At 32.0% G+C, this 19,767-nt stretch overlaps 1 protein-coding gene across 6 annotated transcripts in view; it reads right to left on the bottom strand.

The window, feature by feature from the left end:
* Ankrd17 (ankyrin repeat domain 17) overlaps positions 1-19,767 on the bottom strand; it is a 149,463-nt gene that overhangs the window by 55,834 nt on the left and 73,862 nt on the right. For all 6 annotated transcript variants that reach the window (XM_047565758.1, XM_047565759.1, XM_047565762.1 and 3 more), the window contains exons 3-14: positions 18,077-18,233; positions 14,288-14,435; positions 13,876-14,023; positions 12,566-12,799; positions 10,246-10,340; positions 8,173-8,410; positions 6,288-6,479; positions 5,827-5,936; positions 3,825-3,912; positions 2,264-2,391; positions 1,880-2,023; positions 1,273-1,375 (exon numbers count right to left, since the gene is read on the bottom strand). In XM_047565758.1, the coding sequence (XP_047421714.1) occupies positions 1,273-1,375; positions 1,880-2,023; positions 2,264-2,391; positions 3,825-3,912; positions 5,827-5,936; positions 6,288-6,479; positions 8,173-8,410; positions 10,246-10,340; positions 12,566-12,799; positions 13,876-14,023; positions 14,288-14,435; positions 18,077-18,233 (1,785 nt within the window). The remainder of the gene's footprint in view (positions 1-1,272; positions 1,376-1,879; positions 2,024-2,263; positions 2,392-3,824; positions 3,913-5,826; positions 5,937-6,287; positions 6,480-8,172; positions 8,411-10,245; positions 10,341-12,565; positions 12,800-13,875; positions 14,024-14,287; positions 14,436-18,076; positions 18,234-19,767) is intronic.

Below are 19,767 nucleotides of genomic sequence, written 5' to 3'. Positions count from 1 at the left end.
TGTATGTATTTTATGTGCATAGAGTAATCTTTGAAAATTAATTTCAGAATTTTAAAAGTATCACATGGCTAAAATTAGACAATAGAGGGATGTAGGTCTGTGGTATCTAAGTGGTGCAATTAAAGAAAAATCTAAGACTATGTGTAGATATTTCATATGGTCATAAAGATGTAAAAATTCATCATAAGAACAGAAAAATAACGCTAAATTATTATGGTGCAGAGAAAACTTAGACCTCTAAGTCAAGGTTTTTCCACATTTAATAGTCTGTGCCTTTTAAATACACACACATACACACACACAGTGCCCAAACCACTGAGAAGTTCTAAGAAATTAAAATCCAACTATAACATCTTTCTTTGATAGGGCCTACCATCTTCAAGACTGACAAAGGCAGTCAAATTCAATATTCACACAGCTACCTGGTCAGTAGAGAATTGGAATTCAGTTTTTCTGGAAGAAAAGATGCTGGACTACGCCATCCACAGTTATCTTCTGACAGCCAGGTGAATAGACTGATCTGGCTACAGGTTTAGCAACCAATTGAAAAAGGTGCCAAGGCTCTAGGTTGGTAGTAGTGATTGAAAAGAGCTGGTGGAAATACTTAGCATTCTTGTTGGGAAAAGAATATTGGTAGCCAAAACCAAAAAAATAAAAATTGCATTGGTTCTTCAGGTTAAACTTTAAAAAAAAATTGATTCAAACTGGTAGGTATAATGTTTGGGGACATAACTTAAGAACATACATGGTATAACATCCACAAGTCAAATATTTACCTCAGAATTCTAGAGAAATTAACAAGTCTCTCTGAAGTAACTCTGAATTATTGGTTGAGAAAAGGTATCCCAGATATAAAAATCTATAAACCAGTTACTTTAAAATAAATTTTAATATTTGATTCAACTTGTTAATCTTTATGTCATATATCACTAGAGATTTAAGTAATTTATAAAAATATCGACCAACTATACCCAGTTTAACATTTTACATGAATAAATATTACTAGTTATTAGAGGAAATCATGGATAATTAGAATTCCACTAAAAATGAGCATCTGAATTTCTCCTAATACTTCTAATTCTAGCACAGATTAGCACTATTAGCTAACTTCTCTCCCAATAACATGCTTTCTCATTGGTTAAAAAAAAATCTGCATGCCAACTTAAAAAAATTAATGTTTTTATGGAAAAATAATTTTAAATGGCTAGAATTTTTGTAATCTTAGTTTTAAATAGGCAACATGTAAGAACTGTCTTTAGAAGTATAACTGACCTTTATTCCTGATGGGAAGAGTAGTGGCAACATTGGCAGGTGGTTTATCAGGCTCCTGAGGTGGGACAACCATGGGCAGTGCTTGAACTGGTACACGCGGTGCCTAAGACAAAGAACACTAAATTGATTATTTCATCTTTGCCTACATAATACATTAAATAATATGTTAATGAACAATAAGAGATTTATTAAAAACTTTTAACAAGTCATCTCAGACAACAACGTATTTACTTAAAATATGTTTGAGTCATTATTTTATTTTTATTATTTTGCTTGACATGTTCTTTGTTGGTGTGGATGGTATTAGGAGATTAAACCCAGGTCCCTGTGCATGCTAACCATGTACTCTTACCATTGAGCTATACCCAGCCCCAACTCCTTTGACATATTTTTCTAATGGGCTTTGAATTTAAGTTGCTATTCTAACCTTCAGAAGAAATTAAAGCAAAATCCCATCAATCTAGAATCCGAATGATACCAGATGTTCATAAAATAAAACACATAAAGAGACTTACATATTATAACAAATGATCCAGTTAAAATTTAAACTATAAGCCAAAGAAAATAAAGGAGATACAATATAAAATGCTTTAGTTTTGAATCTTACCCTATTTAAGTCATGGGATGGGGGAGTTAACTGAGTGACATCTGGTGGAGGGGCTGAAAGCAAGTTATTAGGATAGTCCAAAAGATAGCAAACAACACTTGTATGGCCACCTTTTGCTGCTTCTATCAACATAGTCGAGCCATCCTAAAAGAGTGCATATAGAGGGGTGAAAATAAGTTAGTTTACAGAATCATTAAAAAGAAAAAGCTTAACAGGTCCTGGCTACATTAAAAATGAATTTAGTAAGGAACATTTCATCTAGTAAAAGAAAAGAAAACTAATATTTACAATGGCATTATAAATACAACTTAGACATGACAGTCTGTGGTGTTCCAAAGTGAAGAATTAATTCATAATACAACTCAATACATTTGAGTTACATACTTTTAAACGGTGGGTAGGGTCTGCCCCATGAGCCAAAAGTAGTTCCACCACTGCCAAATGACCCCCTGCACAAGCCAGGGACAGTACAGTATGATCATTATTAGCTGTGGTTCTATTCACATTCGCTCCTGAAATAGAGAAGAAAAATCACATTAATAAGGCATTTCATTCTTAAAAATACAGTAATTTTAAGAATCACGAAGAGTACATAAGAGTTCAATATTGAAGCGCCATGTACCCATTAGTCAGCTTCAACAATTATAAATACAAGGCAACCTCATTTAATATAAATCCACGACAATTCTCTGCCATCTTAAATTATGCAAAAGTAAACCCCAAATATAATTCTATCCACATATATTCCAGTATGTACCAGTAAAAGATAATAAAAACATGTATTACCCTCAGTGTAATTATCACATTAAAAAAAAAATACAAAACTTTATTTAGATTTTAAGTTCTTTGACAGAAAAGATGACTGAAAAAAAAAAAATTAATGGACATAGCCCACACTGCTCTCTATGGGTTAGATACGTGAAGAACTAACAAAAGAAAGTAAGAGTACCATCTTGTTTTTTAATATTAGAAAATGTCTAAGAATAAAAAGATACATTCCCACCCCACAAATATCTATCCCTGATTTGGATTACTTTAAAGAAATGTGGCATACAGCAGAAAGAAATTGGAATCAAGTTAATCAAACTCAACCAAAGAGACGGGATAGTATTTATTTACCTAATTCTATTCTTAAAAATACTGCTATAAACCTATCACAAATGTGTGCTCAAAATGCCTAAAATAATTTGACCAGTAATTTATTGACTTTTTACCTATAAACCATTACAAATTTGTGATCTCTTTAATATTTTTGTAAGAAAATGACATATAGTGCCTTTTGACATTGTATTGGTATAGTCTTTGTTATCAATATATATTAAAAAATAAAATCTTTAACTCTCCTAAAGATAAAAATGTGATGAACTCTTCCTGAAAAACTAGAGGGTAGATATACCTAAGAAGTGATTAATAAAGGAAGTAATACATTAAGGTCGTTGGTATTCAAACTAGAATTATTGGTCATAAATTAAAATCGCCATGCATTTTGTCACATATTAAGCTTGAACAATTTTTTGTGCTGTATATATAACCATTTCCTTACATTTTGTAAGAAGAAAATTTAGGCCCAAGTAAATATAAAGCAGAAACGTGATTTGTCCCAAATTTTTGAGTGGCAAACACAAAAAACCTAATGTTTCAAGATAATACGAACATGAACAGAACACACTTGTATCTAAATCTTCAAAGTTTTACACAGAAATATTTTTCATTATGTAAGTATTTCTCAACAAGGGTGCTACTTGGTATGACAATTCTTTGTAATATGGAACTGTTCTGTGCACTGCAGGATTTTTATGAACTATCCACTAATGAAAAGTTAATAGTAACACTCCTCCATATCATTCTATACCCTGAAAATGCTCCATGTCCCTCGGTCTCTAAATGCTTACCGATATAGGTAGACATCTTTGGGGGGAAAAACCCTGGCTATATATAAACTTACCTTTACTAATTAAGAACTGAACAGTACAAACATGACCGGCTCTTGCAGCTTTCATTAAAGGAGTTCTTCCACCTTCAGATTCATGCTCCTGTTTTAAAAAATGCACTTGATTGATATTTAAAACTTCCTTTTTCATAAAAATAAGGTCAATTAATTCTCGATATAAATACATTAAATATGCTCTAAAACGAATTAATGAAATATAATTTTAAATTAAAGAAATCTCAAATTAGAAACATGTTCTATGGAAATAATTTAAGAAATAGAGTAGCTGGGCATGGTGGTATGTGCCAGTAATCTCAGCTACTAGGAGGATGAGGCAAGGAGGACTGAGGATTCAATACAGTGAGAACCATCTCAGTTCAACTAAATAAATAAAAAAAAAAAAAAAAAAAAAAAAAAGGCGCCAGAGTTATAGTCATGTGATGGTAACACCTTCATCGAAATCCATCTTGTAATTTCTCCTCTACAAAAAGACTGGAAATTGGAATAGTGCATGGCACTCTAGCACATAATTAGCATTTTCCCCATCCACTCCAAGTATATTTATTTTCTATTTAACCTTATATAAAAATTACAAGGCAAATGAAAATTTATTTCTAAAACCACCAATTATGTTACTAGAGCTTTCTGGAGACTCCAAAACAAAGGATGAGGAATCAAAGGATATTGCTGGGCAATTGAGAATCAGTGAAGAAATTTTCAGGTCTTAATTTGGAAAAAAAAAATTAAAAAAAAAAAATCTCCTGACAGGATTTTATATATATATTTTTAACATTCACAAATGATAAAAAATTGATTTTTCTCAAGTCAATACCTACGTGGTTCTTCCTACCTTTAACTAAGCAGGTACTAAACCTTATATTACTGTATGTTTCATAGCTATCGTGGTTAACTCTAGAAATAGAATTCCTAAGCTGAAGTGACTCAAAGTCTAACAAGGAAATCTTTATACAAAACTAAAATATAACTTGTATATTAAATGTTTTTAATACATTCAGAGTTAAAGAGGCCACAACAATAGTCTAATTCAGCTGTCCTTTTTCATAAATGAAGTAAGAGAAATTAAAATTATTAAGTTTTTGATGTTAATTACAACAGGCCTGTTTCTGCTTGCATATGAATTTGTCATAAACTATGAACTTCTACAGGAAATAACAATGTCTGTTAATCTTAGAAACTGAGTCCCATGAAAATATGTTTACATTTTAACCAAAACCTACTTTTTAATGTCTTATTCATACTCCACCATAGACTAAACTGGAAGACAAGATATTTCTCTGCATATTAATGTGCTTTATTAATGTTCTCTACTTTTCAGGCTACAGGCGATAGTAATGCCGTATTTTTTGTTTTCAACTGGGCTATCTCTTTTGCCACAACATTGATACTTCCCCTTTCTAAACTTTAACCAGTCAAAAATAAATACTGTTTTGACCCCCACTGAGCTTCTTTTTACTTTCTGCACTTTACCTGTATAACATCTGCAAAGAATCTACCTTATAATGACATTACTATTTTATCCTTTCTTACTAAATTATAAACAACTTTGGAGGAAAATTATTTATAAAATACTTCGGGCTTTAACACTTATTAATTAATAATGCTCAGACTATTGTAGGCAAAATTTATTTTCTAAGCTATATAGAAATGCCCTTAAGCCATGTTGGCCTTTTTATAACAAATTACGAAGTTGGTATTGCAATTATAAACTTCTAAAAATAGAAAATACCTAAGTAAAAAATAATTTGTATTAGCTTTTCTAACACAAAAATTTTCCTTTTTCTTTGGGGGATGAGGCATAGTGGATTGGATAATCCTATTAACAAGAACAGAGACTGGTACAGAAAAAAAAATTGCCTAAATGAGATTGGGAATGACAAATAAACAAACAAAAACCTTGAAATAAAAATATATCTTTTTCTAGAATCTCCATTTAGTTTTGAATTAATTTCTTATCTTAGTTTTAAATATGAACATTTTAAAAAGTGACTTAGCTTACCAGATCTGCTCCTGCTTGAAGTAAGACATCTGCTACATCAGTATGACCATTTTCACAGGCATATGTTAGTGCTGTATCTCCTGTTGCTGTCGTTGCATGAACATTAGCTCCTATAGCAGTGTTAACAAATAAAAAAAAGAACCAAAAGACATAAATGGACACAGAAATGTCTTCTGGATAAGCCACATCTCCTCAAATTAGACAAAATAATCTTATCCATTTCTAGAAAAAGAATGTTGGTAGGATCGTTAAAAGCAAAAAAAAAAAATTACAAATAAAAACTGCTTGAAATTAAAAATGCAGATACTTCTTAGGACAGTAAATTATTCAGAATACATATAAAAAGTAACACTTTGTTTTCAACATACGGTGTATTATAAAATAAAAAGATTAACAAAATGACATTTTTACTTAAATAAATCATTAAAAAAAAAGTTTTTCCAAAATGCAAAAATGCCTACCTGCAGCTAGTAAGTATTTAACTAACTCCAAATGTCCCTCTTGAGCAGCTTCCATTAAAGGGGTAGAACACCCCAGTTCTATATCAGCTCCTGCTTTAATAAGAAAGTCGGCTACTTCCAGAAAGCCTCCACAGCAAGCTAGAGTCAAGGCAGTTTCTTGAGTTTCTTCTGTTTGTGCATTGATATTTGCTCCTAAAATAAAGATTCTAATGAATGACATTCATAAAACTCATTCCAGATATAAGCAAACTTGGTTGTTGCCTAATAAATGAAATCTGATAAATGAACATGTATATTACTATTCTAAATAAGTGTTTATTCTCCTATTCCTGAGGCAGTTAAAAAAAAAACTATTTATATTCAGAAGTTCATGTTTGATGTGCACAGCTACAATAATGTTTTGTTCAGTCAGAAAGTACAAGTCATATGATGAAAGAACTCAGAAAAATAAGCTGTATCTGCTCATTATAAGGATTCAAAAATGATGATTAAAGACATTGATGATAATAGTAGCTAACATTTAGTAAGCTCTTACTATTTGCCAGGAAATATTCAAAGGATTTTATAAATTGTTTAGGTATTACCATTTGCTCCATTTAACACCTAAGAAAACTGAGATTAATTAGCTTATAAAACATCACAACATTTCCATCATCACTACTACCACTATAACCATACTTAATGTTTAACAGGCACTATATAATAAATACTGTTCTAAGCGTATGTAATACATACATATATAAACATATTCATATATACACATAAACACATATATATTCTCTCTCCTCCTCTCTGTCTCACCAACCTCACAGATGAGAAAACTGAGGCACACAAGGTTATAAACTTGCCTAAAGCTACAAAGTTGGCAGTGGAGTTGTGATTCAAACCTAAGAAGTCTGCTCCAAAACCTACATTATTAAAATTCGTGTCAGTGTTGCCTCTAAATATAAACAATCTTTTAAAAAATTGCCACTGCTCTTAAATTTGTTCAGATTTTAACTTTACATGGTAAAGTAAACTTTACTGCTTAAAAAATAAAATCAGGGAACTACAGAGATGAACGATTACTTTAAAACTTAATTTTAACACAATAAACTTTTAATTTTCCCAAAAGACAAGTTCTTTATATACTGGGATATTTTAACAGATTCTTTTTTTTTTTTTTAACAGTACTGGGGATCGAACTCAGGGCCTTGTGCTTGCGAGGCAAGTACTCTACCAGCTGAGCCATCTCCCCACCCAACAGATTCTGATATACATTCTTCTAGGTTTTTTTTTTTTTTTTTTTGTGGTGCTGGGGATTTGAACCCAGGACCTTGTGCTTGCATGGCAAGTACTCTACCAACTGAGCTATATCCCCAGCCCTGATATACATTCTTTTTCTCCTTATGGTGGGGTTTCCATATTATTCTATGAAATACTAGTTCCATGACATTCATTAATAATTGTTCTGCTCCCCGCAAAATTCTCTCCATATATTAGCTTGAGTAATGCTGAATTTCATAATTCCCCTACACACAAGCCTACGTCGACCTCAATTGTATTTTTAGTCACATAGTTTTTTTTTTTTTTTTTTAACTTTATTTTATTTTTATGTGGTGCTGAGGATTGAACCCAGGGTCTCACAAGTACCAGGCAAGCACTCCACCACTGAGCCACAACCCCAACCCTCACATAGCTCTTGACTCTAAAAACTGTACATCAAATTAGTCTATGTTTAAAATAGTATGGAAGTCATTTTTTAGATCAAATACTTTATCATAAGTTTAAGTAATAATCTTATTATAAATCTACCAGGAAGGTAAAATATTCAGTTTTAATTTTATAGAATTATACTCTTATGTTTTACAAATTTATGATTTAGTGTCTTGGCTGGTACAGTTACCTTGGCCTAGAAGTAATGCCACCATTTCTTCATGTCCTTCCCGTGCTGCTTCCATCAAAGGTGTATAACCTTCATCATTGACCTCTTCCAGGCTAGCTCCTCTTTCAATAAGTAAAGCTGCAAGTTCCACATGCCCACCACATGCAGCCAAAGTCAATGGTGACTCAAATGAATCAGCAGGCATGTTCACTTGGGCACCACTGTCAAGAAGTAACCTGGCTACTTCAACATGGCCATCCTAATCATAATGCAATTTAAAAAATTAAATCAGAACCATTAAAAGAAAAACCTTTAAAATTCTGAAGACTTCTCAATTAGTATACAATAAAGCTTTATGATCTCTACTCAAAGGAGAATGAATAAATCTACATTTAACAGTTGAATAAATCAGTATTTATTAGGCTCTCCCTATATTCATTTAGTTCAGAAGTAGGAACAGCTGTTAAGACTATAAAACAAGTAGAAAAATGATAACTTCCATCAAGAGACTTATTAACCACTAGGAAAAAAAATATTAAGTACACAAAACAAGACACTACTGTGAAACCACAAATAGTACCAACACTGGGTCATACAAATTTAAATGCTGAAGGAAAAATTTAGAGAGGGAAAACAGGATTTTCATAAAAACCGTAAATGTAAGCAAACTTCTACTTAGGTAGAAAAAGAAACCTGCAGTACTCTTTGAAGGAATGTGGGAAGGATACATGTGCTAAGAGAAACACAAAGTATACATGTTACTTCCTTTGCTGTTCATCATTTGAACACCAGTGAAAAGAAAACATTATCATCTTTTGTCTTCTACCTGGTCACTCTTCCCACAGCTTATCTAATTACTGGCAACTTAAAAAACTTCCTTTTCCTGTCAATGAAAATGTCCACTCCCCCACTTTACATCATTGACAATTCATTGTCTTTTGTATTTTTCTTGCCCATTTTTGTCTCTGTACTCATCACATACAATTCTAACATCTTATTATCATGGTTACTTTGCTATTTCCTTAGTCCTGAATCCTCCCTGAAAAGTTCATTTCTACATGTCTATTGAGGTTCAACTTTTTAAAAATCTTAATTGTCAGTAAGTCTTGCAAATGTCTGGCCTCTACTAATACCTTTCATTTATTTATATTAACTTCCAGGGCATGTGGGTTAGTCCTACAGAATATTCCATTTTAATCTCTTAATCGATACCTAAGTTTTTTTTTTCCCCCCTAGTGGAGGGTGGCAATATGATTAAAATTTTCCTTATCAAAAGGAATTATTGAAACTGTTAATATTATTGATGTGTTTTATACACATAAGCTCACTGAATCCTCAAAACAATGCCAGAGTTCTCATTTTTACGAATAAGGAACTCAAAATCTTCATAAACAACTTATATTTGTTCAAAAGAATAATTTACTTAAGCAAACTCTGGAATTTGGACAAAAGGAAAAATAATAGAAAATTGGAGCCTTAAATAATGGTACCTAATATTTTAAAAAATCAGTAAATAAAACTTAACATCCTTTCAATAATCATTCTTGAATGAGAAGTTGATATAAGAAACTTCAAATTCATTTGGGGTCTTTTTCTATGTTTGATATGTCATCCTCATAAATCTATAATTTTACTCTAATCCATTTCTTTGTCATCTATCATAAACTAAGATACAGAAGTTTAATACTATTACAACACATTCCCAAGTACAAATACTAAAAAGAGATTCTTAACAGAGGAATCTATGGTTCAGAAAAAAACATGACAGAAGGGCAATCATGTAACACATAATACTCTACTCTTATTTTTTTTCCTCTTTAATATCATTGACCAGTCTTTTAAAAAGTCACTTTAGTGTCAACTATAAACCAGATTAGAATTATGAGACAAAAAAACCCCACAGAAATATGAAGTTTCAGAAAAAAAGTAAGAGAAGTTAATAGCCCTGAAAATTATTCAGATAGCCAAGGTTCTGCTCAACAATAAGATTATAATAAACAGAACTTTGTACAAAAGGAAAAGGAACTCATCATACACTAGATCTGTCTCTCCCTATTTAGTATACATTTCATGTATGTAATTCACTAGTCTTACCATGCAAGCCTCCATTAGAGCAGTGTGCATTTCATCTGTTTTATGCTCTTGATCTGCACCGGCTTCCAAAAGAAATCGCACCATCTCTAGGTGTCCTAAACCAAAATTGTGTAGAGTTACTTAAAAATATTTCATTTAAAAATGTTTTGAAATCATATTTAGTTATATTTACCTTATAGTATTAAATTTATAAATATAATACTAAAGTCAACTATAAGCCACCCTCAACTTTCAAACACAAATTATGTAAGTGACCATGCTGCTCTACTCATTACTTACTCTACTGCCTAAAATCCCTTCTATAGGTGAACAAAGATGCCATTTTCCAACATCCAGAATAACTTTCTTATGAGCCCAGGCACGCTACAGTTATTTTATTTATGCTGTGGAATAAATCAGCTTTCATAAACTAGTACCCTGAGATGATCATCATTCAAGCTATTTCTATGAGGAAATGTTTTAAATTCTAATAACCAATTCACAAACTTTTCAGAATAATTGTAAACACTGGGAATTGCAGGTATAAAAATATTCCTGAAAACATCTTTTAATTTACATTTACTCACTTATTTAGAGAGAAACATAAATATACATACAAATACACACATATTTATATAGTTTCAAATAAACCATATGATACAGATACCTTAGGAGTGGTTAAAGACTAAAGATATTTTAAAAGGACTTCAGATACTACCCAACAAAACAAAGAAAAAGGACACTTCCCCCAGGTTTATTTGAAACCAGCTATAATCAATTTTAATCAACTAGAATTGGGAAAGAAGAGACAGTAGAGTCATAGGCAAACACTAAAAAATTAGGTCAGTAAGTATAGCATTCGGCACATCTCATTTTTACTATCAACATATCCCTTTCCTGTCATTCTTCCCTTCTGAAGACCCACAACAAAACTCAATGACAGCCTGAGTTTTATACCTTTTCTGTCTCCTTATTAATCTATATCCTAGAAACCTCACCAAAAAAAGGAAATAGGCTCATGGATCCCTGGAAGTAGTAGAGATGTTCTCCACCAACTCAGTTCTCTATCAAGTTTCTAATCAAAACCTGCAAGCCCCAATTGTGGATGCTACTTTTGGAAAGCAGAGTGGGGCTGCAAGCAAAGCGGAGAGGTAAAAATGGCTACATGGAGACTTAGTGAAAGGCGCCCAGTTCTGGGTTTAAAAGTATTTGTGCAAGGTAGAAAAACCCAATCATCCTATCCCAAAGGTTAACTCTGCTCCCCAGTGAAAATCAGTCTTTGCCTAATTACCAAATAGGGTTAGAGAAGTAAAGGACTTCAGAAGGGCTTCCTAACTGAAAATCTATTAAAATCAGTTACCAGAAGAACTTTAAATATATTTTCTCAAATTTAACTTAAGTTTTAGTCATTTATGTATCTGAGGATTGTTTTCTTATTTTTTAAAGTAAATTATTCCAAAAGACATCACACAACCACAATCACTCTTAAATAGAATGAAACAAACGACATCAAGGCTAGGACTAAATTGAAGAAATCTAGGACTAGGGTGCAAAATTTAAGAAGTCACCCACTCACAATTTTGTGCAAGTGAAGGGTCAGTCCTTGAGACTGAGTGAGCACCTCCTTAAATTTTGTGCCTGATCTTCCAAAAGCTTTTTCTTATTATACATCAAAGTCAATTGTTTAAGGTAAAAATATGGCACAGCTGCAAACAGTATGGAGCACTGAACTAAATGTCTTTACAGACACAAAATTGGTTGGCATCTACTTTTTTTTATAAGTTCCTTTAAAGTGGGAAAAAAAAAAAACACTTTACATTAAAGTCACTTATCTGTCATACATGAGGGAATCTGAGACTTGTCTGATTCTGTGGCTGTTTTTTAAGAATCTAGATCATTATTATTTGCAGTAGGCATCTTTTCAGGCAATTGGCCTACCTGAAGGAGGATATTTTCTGTATTACCAATATTTTCAGGTTGGTTGGCATTTACAATATCATGTACCCATTTTTGTACCAGGTAAAATATTCCCAACATACAAAATCCTCTTAAAGTATAGTGCATATTAAAATCAAATAACTGTTTCTGATAAAAAACAATTGAATCAATTGATAGTCGTTTTTATTGAAAATATTTATATTGAAAATATTTATAATATTGAGTCTATATTTTAAAAATTTACATAGTAAACATAAACTATAAAATACTTTAAATACTTAACATTTAAAAATGTAACTTACTATACGATTATGTTGTCCTGTTACTTGATTTAAAAAGATCATATAAAATAACTAGTTTCACATGTTTAAAACTTTTGTTTAAAAAAAGGTCCATACTATACCTTTGTAACAAGCTAATGTAAGGGCACTCTCTTTAAATTCATTGGAATGCGTATTAATGCCAGCCCCGTTTTCTAGCAGCAATCTGGCTACTTCCACATGTCCAGCACTTCCAGCTTCCATAAGAGGAGTATGACCATTTTCATTATGGTCCTCAATACTAGCACCGGATTCCAAGAGCACCTTTACAACATCTACATAGCCTCCAGCACAAGCATATGTAAGTGCTGTATTGCCTATTTTATTGAGGAAAAACAAAAATACATTAACATAAAACATTTAAAAAATCTATACTAAGAACACTGAAAGGGAAAACCATAATCATAATAAATACTGAATGACAGATGTATATAATTTCTTTTTTAATTGCAATTTATCTTTCTGAAATCAACTCCCTTTCCATTTAAAACCAGTCAAAGAGTGAGGAAAATCACATATACTTATCAGTATTGTAGAGTTGTGAAATGACAGTAGAGGTGCCCAGAAACTAACTATCCTTTCAAATGAGAAACATGCTTTTGTAATTTGAATCAAAAAAAGTTTCATAAGCATTCTTTTTAATGAATTAATTATATATCTAAAATTATTCATTTTAATGTATCTTACACTTTTCCTTTTAAAAATATAAATTTTTCACTATAAATTGCAACACTAACTGATTTAAAAATAAAGTGATTTCAAAAACATTCTTTCCTGATGATAAAAAAATCCCATGTCTGATTAAAACAAAAATTCCATGTAGATTTTAAATTTTATTTTAAATATCTATAAATATGAAATTTTTAAACAGAGGAAATGAACAAAACACATTTTCATTTAATTTTAAAACTTTTACATAAATCTATCTAGGGAGAAAATGAGTTTAGGTTAAAGTTATGTCCCCATGGGACACAATTTTTCATTATAATTTCTTTTTTCACAGGGCACAGTTTAATAACAGTAGGGAATGATGGGCTGACCTTTTATTCCTTATTCCTTCTATTCTTCCCATCTCCCTTCTTGCTCTCCCCAGAAATAGCAGTAAACCAAGGTTTGAGAGATATCACCCATACCTTTCGACTTTGCAAGATGGTGGTACTTCTAATTGGATTAATGTTTCATCTAATCTAAAGGCACTTAAAAGGGCAAGTAACAGTCCTCATAAACAAAATGGGACTAATTTCACTCAAAATATATTCTATATACTTTAAACCTCTTACACAAGTCTCAGAAATAAGGGAACTGTGAAAGCAAAACTAATGACCACTTCCATGTGAAACATTTATTACCAAAGGATGCTATTTAGAAAAACTTAAAAAGAAATATGTATGACCTGTTGAAGACTGTGCATTGACATCAGCTTTATGAGCTAGCAGCAACTTCACAATTTTGACATGTCCTCCATTAGCAGCAGCCATTAAAGGTGTAATGTCACCTTTGATTCCCCTATCTTCCACATTTGCATGCATTGCCAACAAAACCTTAAGAAAAATAAAGTGTAAAGAATATTAAAAAATTATTTTATCTATTTTTTATTTGTTTTTGTTTTGCAGTATAGGGATAGAACCCAGGGCATCATGAAAAAAAATGAACACTGTTAACATCTACTTATAAGTCAATAAACATACGAACTTTATCTAACAAAATGTATGTGGAAATGAACTTAATGGTTGAAAGGGTTATTTTACTATTTCTTACTAAGTAGGCCAGATTTTTAAAAAGAAATTTATTTTGATGAGACAAACCTGTGCAAGCTCATAATAGCCAGCAGAACAAGCTAAACAAAGGAGACTTTCCCCTTCCTCCGTGTGTTCATTCACGCTTCGGCCTTCAATGAGTAACTTCCGCACAGCATTTACATCTCCTTCTGAACAGGCTTCTGCCAAACTGCGGCTATTTAGGTGAAGAATATTGTAGGATTAGAAGATAATATAAAAAAATTGTACAGTTTAACTTGATTTTGTCACTCTTGATAACAGCACTAAACAAGAGGAACTATTTCAATAATCATAACAAATTACATATCAGAAATCTAAAATGGAGCTCACTGAACTTAAAATCTACACATGAAAGTCAATAAACTAAAATGATCAATATTATGAAGGGTGTGGTGGCACACAACTGTAATCCTAGCAATTTGGAAGGCTAAGGCAGTAGGACTGCAAGTTCGAGGCCAGCCTAGAAAACTTAGCAAGACTCTATCTTAAAATTAAAAAATAAAAAAAGTCTTAGGTTCAGTGGTACAGTACCAGAGTTCAATCACCAGTACAAAAAGAAAAAAGCCAATGAAACAAACAAAAAATCAAATATTCTAAAATATTTTTAGTTTTGCAACTCAAAGATAAAGTATATCTAATTTAACTTACTGTAAGGGGAGAACTAACAAAAATTTTAAGATAAAATTCCATAGAAATCTCGCCAGACACCATGGCACACACCTATAACCAAGCAGCTTGGGAGGCTGAGGCAGGAGGATTGTGAGTTCAAAGCCAGTCTCAGCAACTTAGTGAGGCACTTAGCAACTCAGCAAGACCCTGTCTCTATATAAAATATAAAAAAAGGGCTGGGGATGTGGCAAAGTGATTGAGCACCCCTGGGTTCAACTAAAAAAAAAAAAAATTCTACAGAAATCTCACATAAAATACAGGTTATAATTATACTTAACTTTGTTCAGATCCTAGAAAATTGTATGAAACTTTAGCAAAAATAAAAAGTGTAAAATGGAGAAAATTTGTACTAATTATAAAGACCTAGGTCCTTTGATCAAGTAAACAGAAACCGCATAGAAAAAAACATGGGGCATGTTATACTAATAAAATAATTATTAATGAATCTCAGGGTATTTATTTATATAATCATATTTCAGGCAAAAAAAAAAAAACTAGATTCAAGTATAAGGAATGGAAACAATGAAACACAAAATTAGACTAAGACAAAAGTTTTTGCCCTTTAAGCCTTCTAAAAGAATGTATATTAGACATTCCTTTCACTTCTGAATAAAAATACAGGGCCAGTAGTATTAACTTTATTTCAAATATAACTCAATTCATATATCATCCTCTGAAACATGGCCTTGTCATTTCAGTTACTAAAACCACTCACAATCAATCTCTTTTCCTCACTGCTTGCTATTCAAGAACATCAGCTTTAGCCTGGATTATGACAAAATTTCCTAACCAGTTGCTCTGCTTTCACCTTTGCTCTACAGACTCTTTTCAAAAAGGCAGGCAAAAGAAAAGGACAAGTATTTTAAAGGAAAGTAAATCATACCACTCCTCTGCTCAAAATCCTCTAATCTCACTCACAGTAAAAACTTAGATCCTTATAGGATCTGATCAGTGGCAGGATACCATGAGCTTTCTCCCTTTTACACTGGCTCCATCTCCTCCTGTCACAGTTTTCTTTTCACTGTAGCCACAGTGGTCTTGCTATTCATCAAATATGCTAAATAAGTACCAACCTACACATACTTCCATTTGCTGTCCCCTGTGCCAAGGTAGCTCCTCTTTTAGATATAGATCTCTCCTTTACCCATTTCAGGTCTTTGCCATAAAAGCCATGGGGGCTTCCTTAACACCTTCCCCCAAATTAAAAATGCAACATGACCTCCAAACCAAACACTACTCTAGTACCCTAGTACTAGTCCCCATTAGACTAGTTTTTTTTTAACCAATATTTCTTATCAATGTATGCCACACCATATTATTTCATTTTCTTAACTGTATTTTCTCTTTACCAAAGAAAAAGTTTCAAACAATGATGCTCAACAAGTTTGCCTCTTAAAAGTCTCTTAATTTGTCACTTCATAGGACAATGAAAGTACCCACACCCAGGTTTTAACTTTTAAGCAAGTTAAGACAAATCCTTCTCACTATACACTTCTTGTACAAAAAATATCTTTTCTCTCTTTCAAGGTATTATCTCTCACTTTTTCATGCACTCTTCCTCCTCCACCATTTTGACTTTTCATTCAATATCCATGTGTATGTTAACTTTAAAACCTTATAGGATCTACTCTAGGAATAGTTGAACTTCAGAACTTTGAGAAAAGGGCATATTAAATCTGGCACATGGCACCACACAACATAAAAAGAGGCACGTAGAACTCACTGCATTTAACTACATATTTTTCAAGCTTTGTTGAATAAGATTATTATAAACATGCTTTACTGTTTCAATGTAAAATAATTTTTTTTTAATTTTCAGTTTGAACTAGTCTTAAGAACTTCAACGTATTTTTAATTTTCTCTCTTAATAGTGTCAGCAGACATATTAAAAAATATTTGGACATGATCAATAATATTTTAGGCTAAAAGAACTGAATATTAACTAGCAATAGAACCCAATGTTAAGTAAAGAAAGTCCATCTAGAAAAGTGGTGAATTAATAAAAATGCAAAAATCTAGGTCACAACTAACAAAGTTAATAGAAACAGCAAATTCATACATCTGTTAATTCTATATAACCTCCTTTATACTCTCAGAAGACATTGCATAAAAACAGTAGCAGACGATTATTTTAAGATGGTTCTTAAATGCTGTTGTTTTCTCTCTAACCCCACATATACAAAACAAACATACATATACACACAAACATACATATGCCCTAATGACATTTTGGTCAACAATGGTCTGTACATATACAACAGTGACCCCCATAAGATTATCACCTACAAAGGCACTAGCTGTCTTAAATCAACAAGCATATTCTCTAATGCTCACATAACAATGAAATAATCTACAGAAGCATTTCTCAGAATATATCCCCATTGCTACGTGAGGCAAGCTATAATAGAATACTCCCATTTTCTCAATTGTTAAAGTAAGCAAAATGGCTTTATTTTAGGGGTAGGGGGAATGTCACTGAGGACTGAAAAAATTAAAATATAAATGATTATTTTGTAGTCACCTTAGAATTTATATCCATTTACACGCATACAAATATTGTGTTTATATGGGATGGTGTGATTTTTATTACATAACATCATCAGGAAATCTTAGAATACTATTTCACAAAATATTTACTAACTCTGAAGTATTATGTATAAAAAAATTATAAGAAATTCAAAAATTAATTCCCTTAGATTCACATTCACATTATGAAAACTAGAGCTACTACTTTTTAAAAAATGTAGTAAGACAAATGAAATCATGTCCTTTAAAACGGTCAGAACTATGCACATGAACTGAAGATGGGATGACTAATTGGGAAGGATTTACCTCTTTGTCACACAAAAAGAAAAAAGTAAGCAAAAGTTTTTTTTATTATATTGTCTAAGAAGTTGGTCTTTCAGTAAGACAAACACTGCTGCTCTGCTACTTGTCACTATTTGATCTTGATCAAGTTATTCATCTCTCTCAGCTTTTGATCTAAAAAAATCACAGTAAAATTTATGATGTATAAGGTTTTTATGAGTATATATAAGCTTACATGTTAAGTAATTAGCACAGTGTCAAGTAAGCGGCTGAATAAGTTAGTCATTTTTACTATTAAAAATATGATTCTTATACTGATCACAGCAAAAAAGTACTTACTTGTCCGACTGCCCTGCATTTGCTGTGCTCTCAGCTCTCATACGGGTAAGTGCAGCAGCAGCTTCATCCAACGCACAACTAACAGAGGACGTCAACCTCCGGAGCACTTCAGGATCTGCAAAGGCTTTACCATCAGCCGTGGATAATTTTCCTATTCCTATTATATTATTTTCACACCCAAAGGGATACACCCAAAAGGAAAAACAAAGCAAAATTCATGTTACTTAAATCTATGTATGTTAAAAAAATAAAAAACAAAACAAAACAAAACCTCCAAATGGAACAGTGGCCATATATATTGTCTTTCTAGAATTACAAGGGAGAAACTCCTGAAATTTTCTAAAAATCTTATTCCTCCCATGTGGCTCATAACTCTGTGATCCTATCACCCCCTCGATGTCAGAAATGGGTCGTTAGCCTATGCTGGGGCAACTAGGGGTCCTCAGAAGTCTATCATGTCTTTGGAAAAAGAACGTATGTTCAAAGATTGTTAAATTAGAAAGGTATGAGTCAAGCACTACTTAGCTACTTTTATTACCACATGAAAAACAAAAAGTCCAAAATAAAGTCAACACAGGGGAGAGTAGAAAAACAGAAAAGAGAAAGCATCCTGAAAATGTTATTTTTGATGCACTGACGACAGTAGAACCAGCATCATCTTTGTATTTTTGGTAAATGTCCACTTTTGCTCAAGTATATTTAGCTGACCTGTGACCAAAAATGACCTAATAAGACGTTTTAGACTATAACCTATATATGAGTATCTCTTATTTCAAATTATGTCTACTTACTACATATACTTACTACATATAGTCAAAATCGTATCTAAAAGTACCATTCTAAAAATCATTCAGAAGAGCAAAAGGAAAAAAATTCAAAAGCAGAAATGGTTAGTAACCATCTAAATGAAACATCACTTATTACTTTTCCAGATATCCCTGTAAAGCAAGCTTACCTCTAACCATTATAACTCAGTGGTGCTTAATCCAGGCACTGAATCACTGTATACTTTTCAAAAATACAGATTCTAAGCTCTTCTACAGATCTACTGCAGCAGGTAGAAATTAAGGCCTTGGCAGTCACATATTTAAAGCAATTCTGATGTACAGTGAAGATTGAGAATCTTTAATATCCAATATATCAGGATATTATAGAACCCTGTTACTCAAATATGTGGTCCATTGAATAGAAGCACTGCTATCACTTGGGGACTTGTCAAAAATTCAGAATCTCAGACCCCAAGATTTACTGATCTAAAACCTATATTTTTAAAAGATCCTCAAGTGATTCAAATGCCAAGTGAGGTTTAAGAGACACCAATATAGGTTTTAGAACAAAGGCAGAATAAAGGACCATTTGGTAATAAACATAACTGCACAAATAAATATATTTTGTAACACTAAAAGGGGTACAATAAATATGTTTGGATTTAAAGTTTAAAGTTTATAAAAAGAAACTTTACACTTACATTTTTTCTAAAAAAAATCTAAGGTATCAAATATATCCTATAAGATGAAAGATAATCTGGGAAGAAGACTATGATTTTAGCTATAACAAGATGTTCAGAGTAAATTTCCTATTTGCTAATCAAAATATGCAAAAGATAATAAAGTCTTAGTCTGTTAAGAAATACCTACTGTATAATTTGTTTCACTAATACTAAAAGTAATACTATATTTTGAATCTGCTAC

The sequence above is a fragment of the Sciurus carolinensis genome, chromosome 10 (genome assembly GCF_902686445.1).
Source record: "Sciurus carolinensis chromosome 10, mSciCar1.2, whole genome shotgun sequence".
NCBI lineage: Eukaryota > Metazoa > Chordata > Mammalia > Rodentia > Sciuridae > Sciurus > Sciurus carolinensis.
The sequence above is the reverse complement of the archived record's forward strand: the minus strand, read 5'-3'. Positions and strand labels throughout refer to the sequence as shown.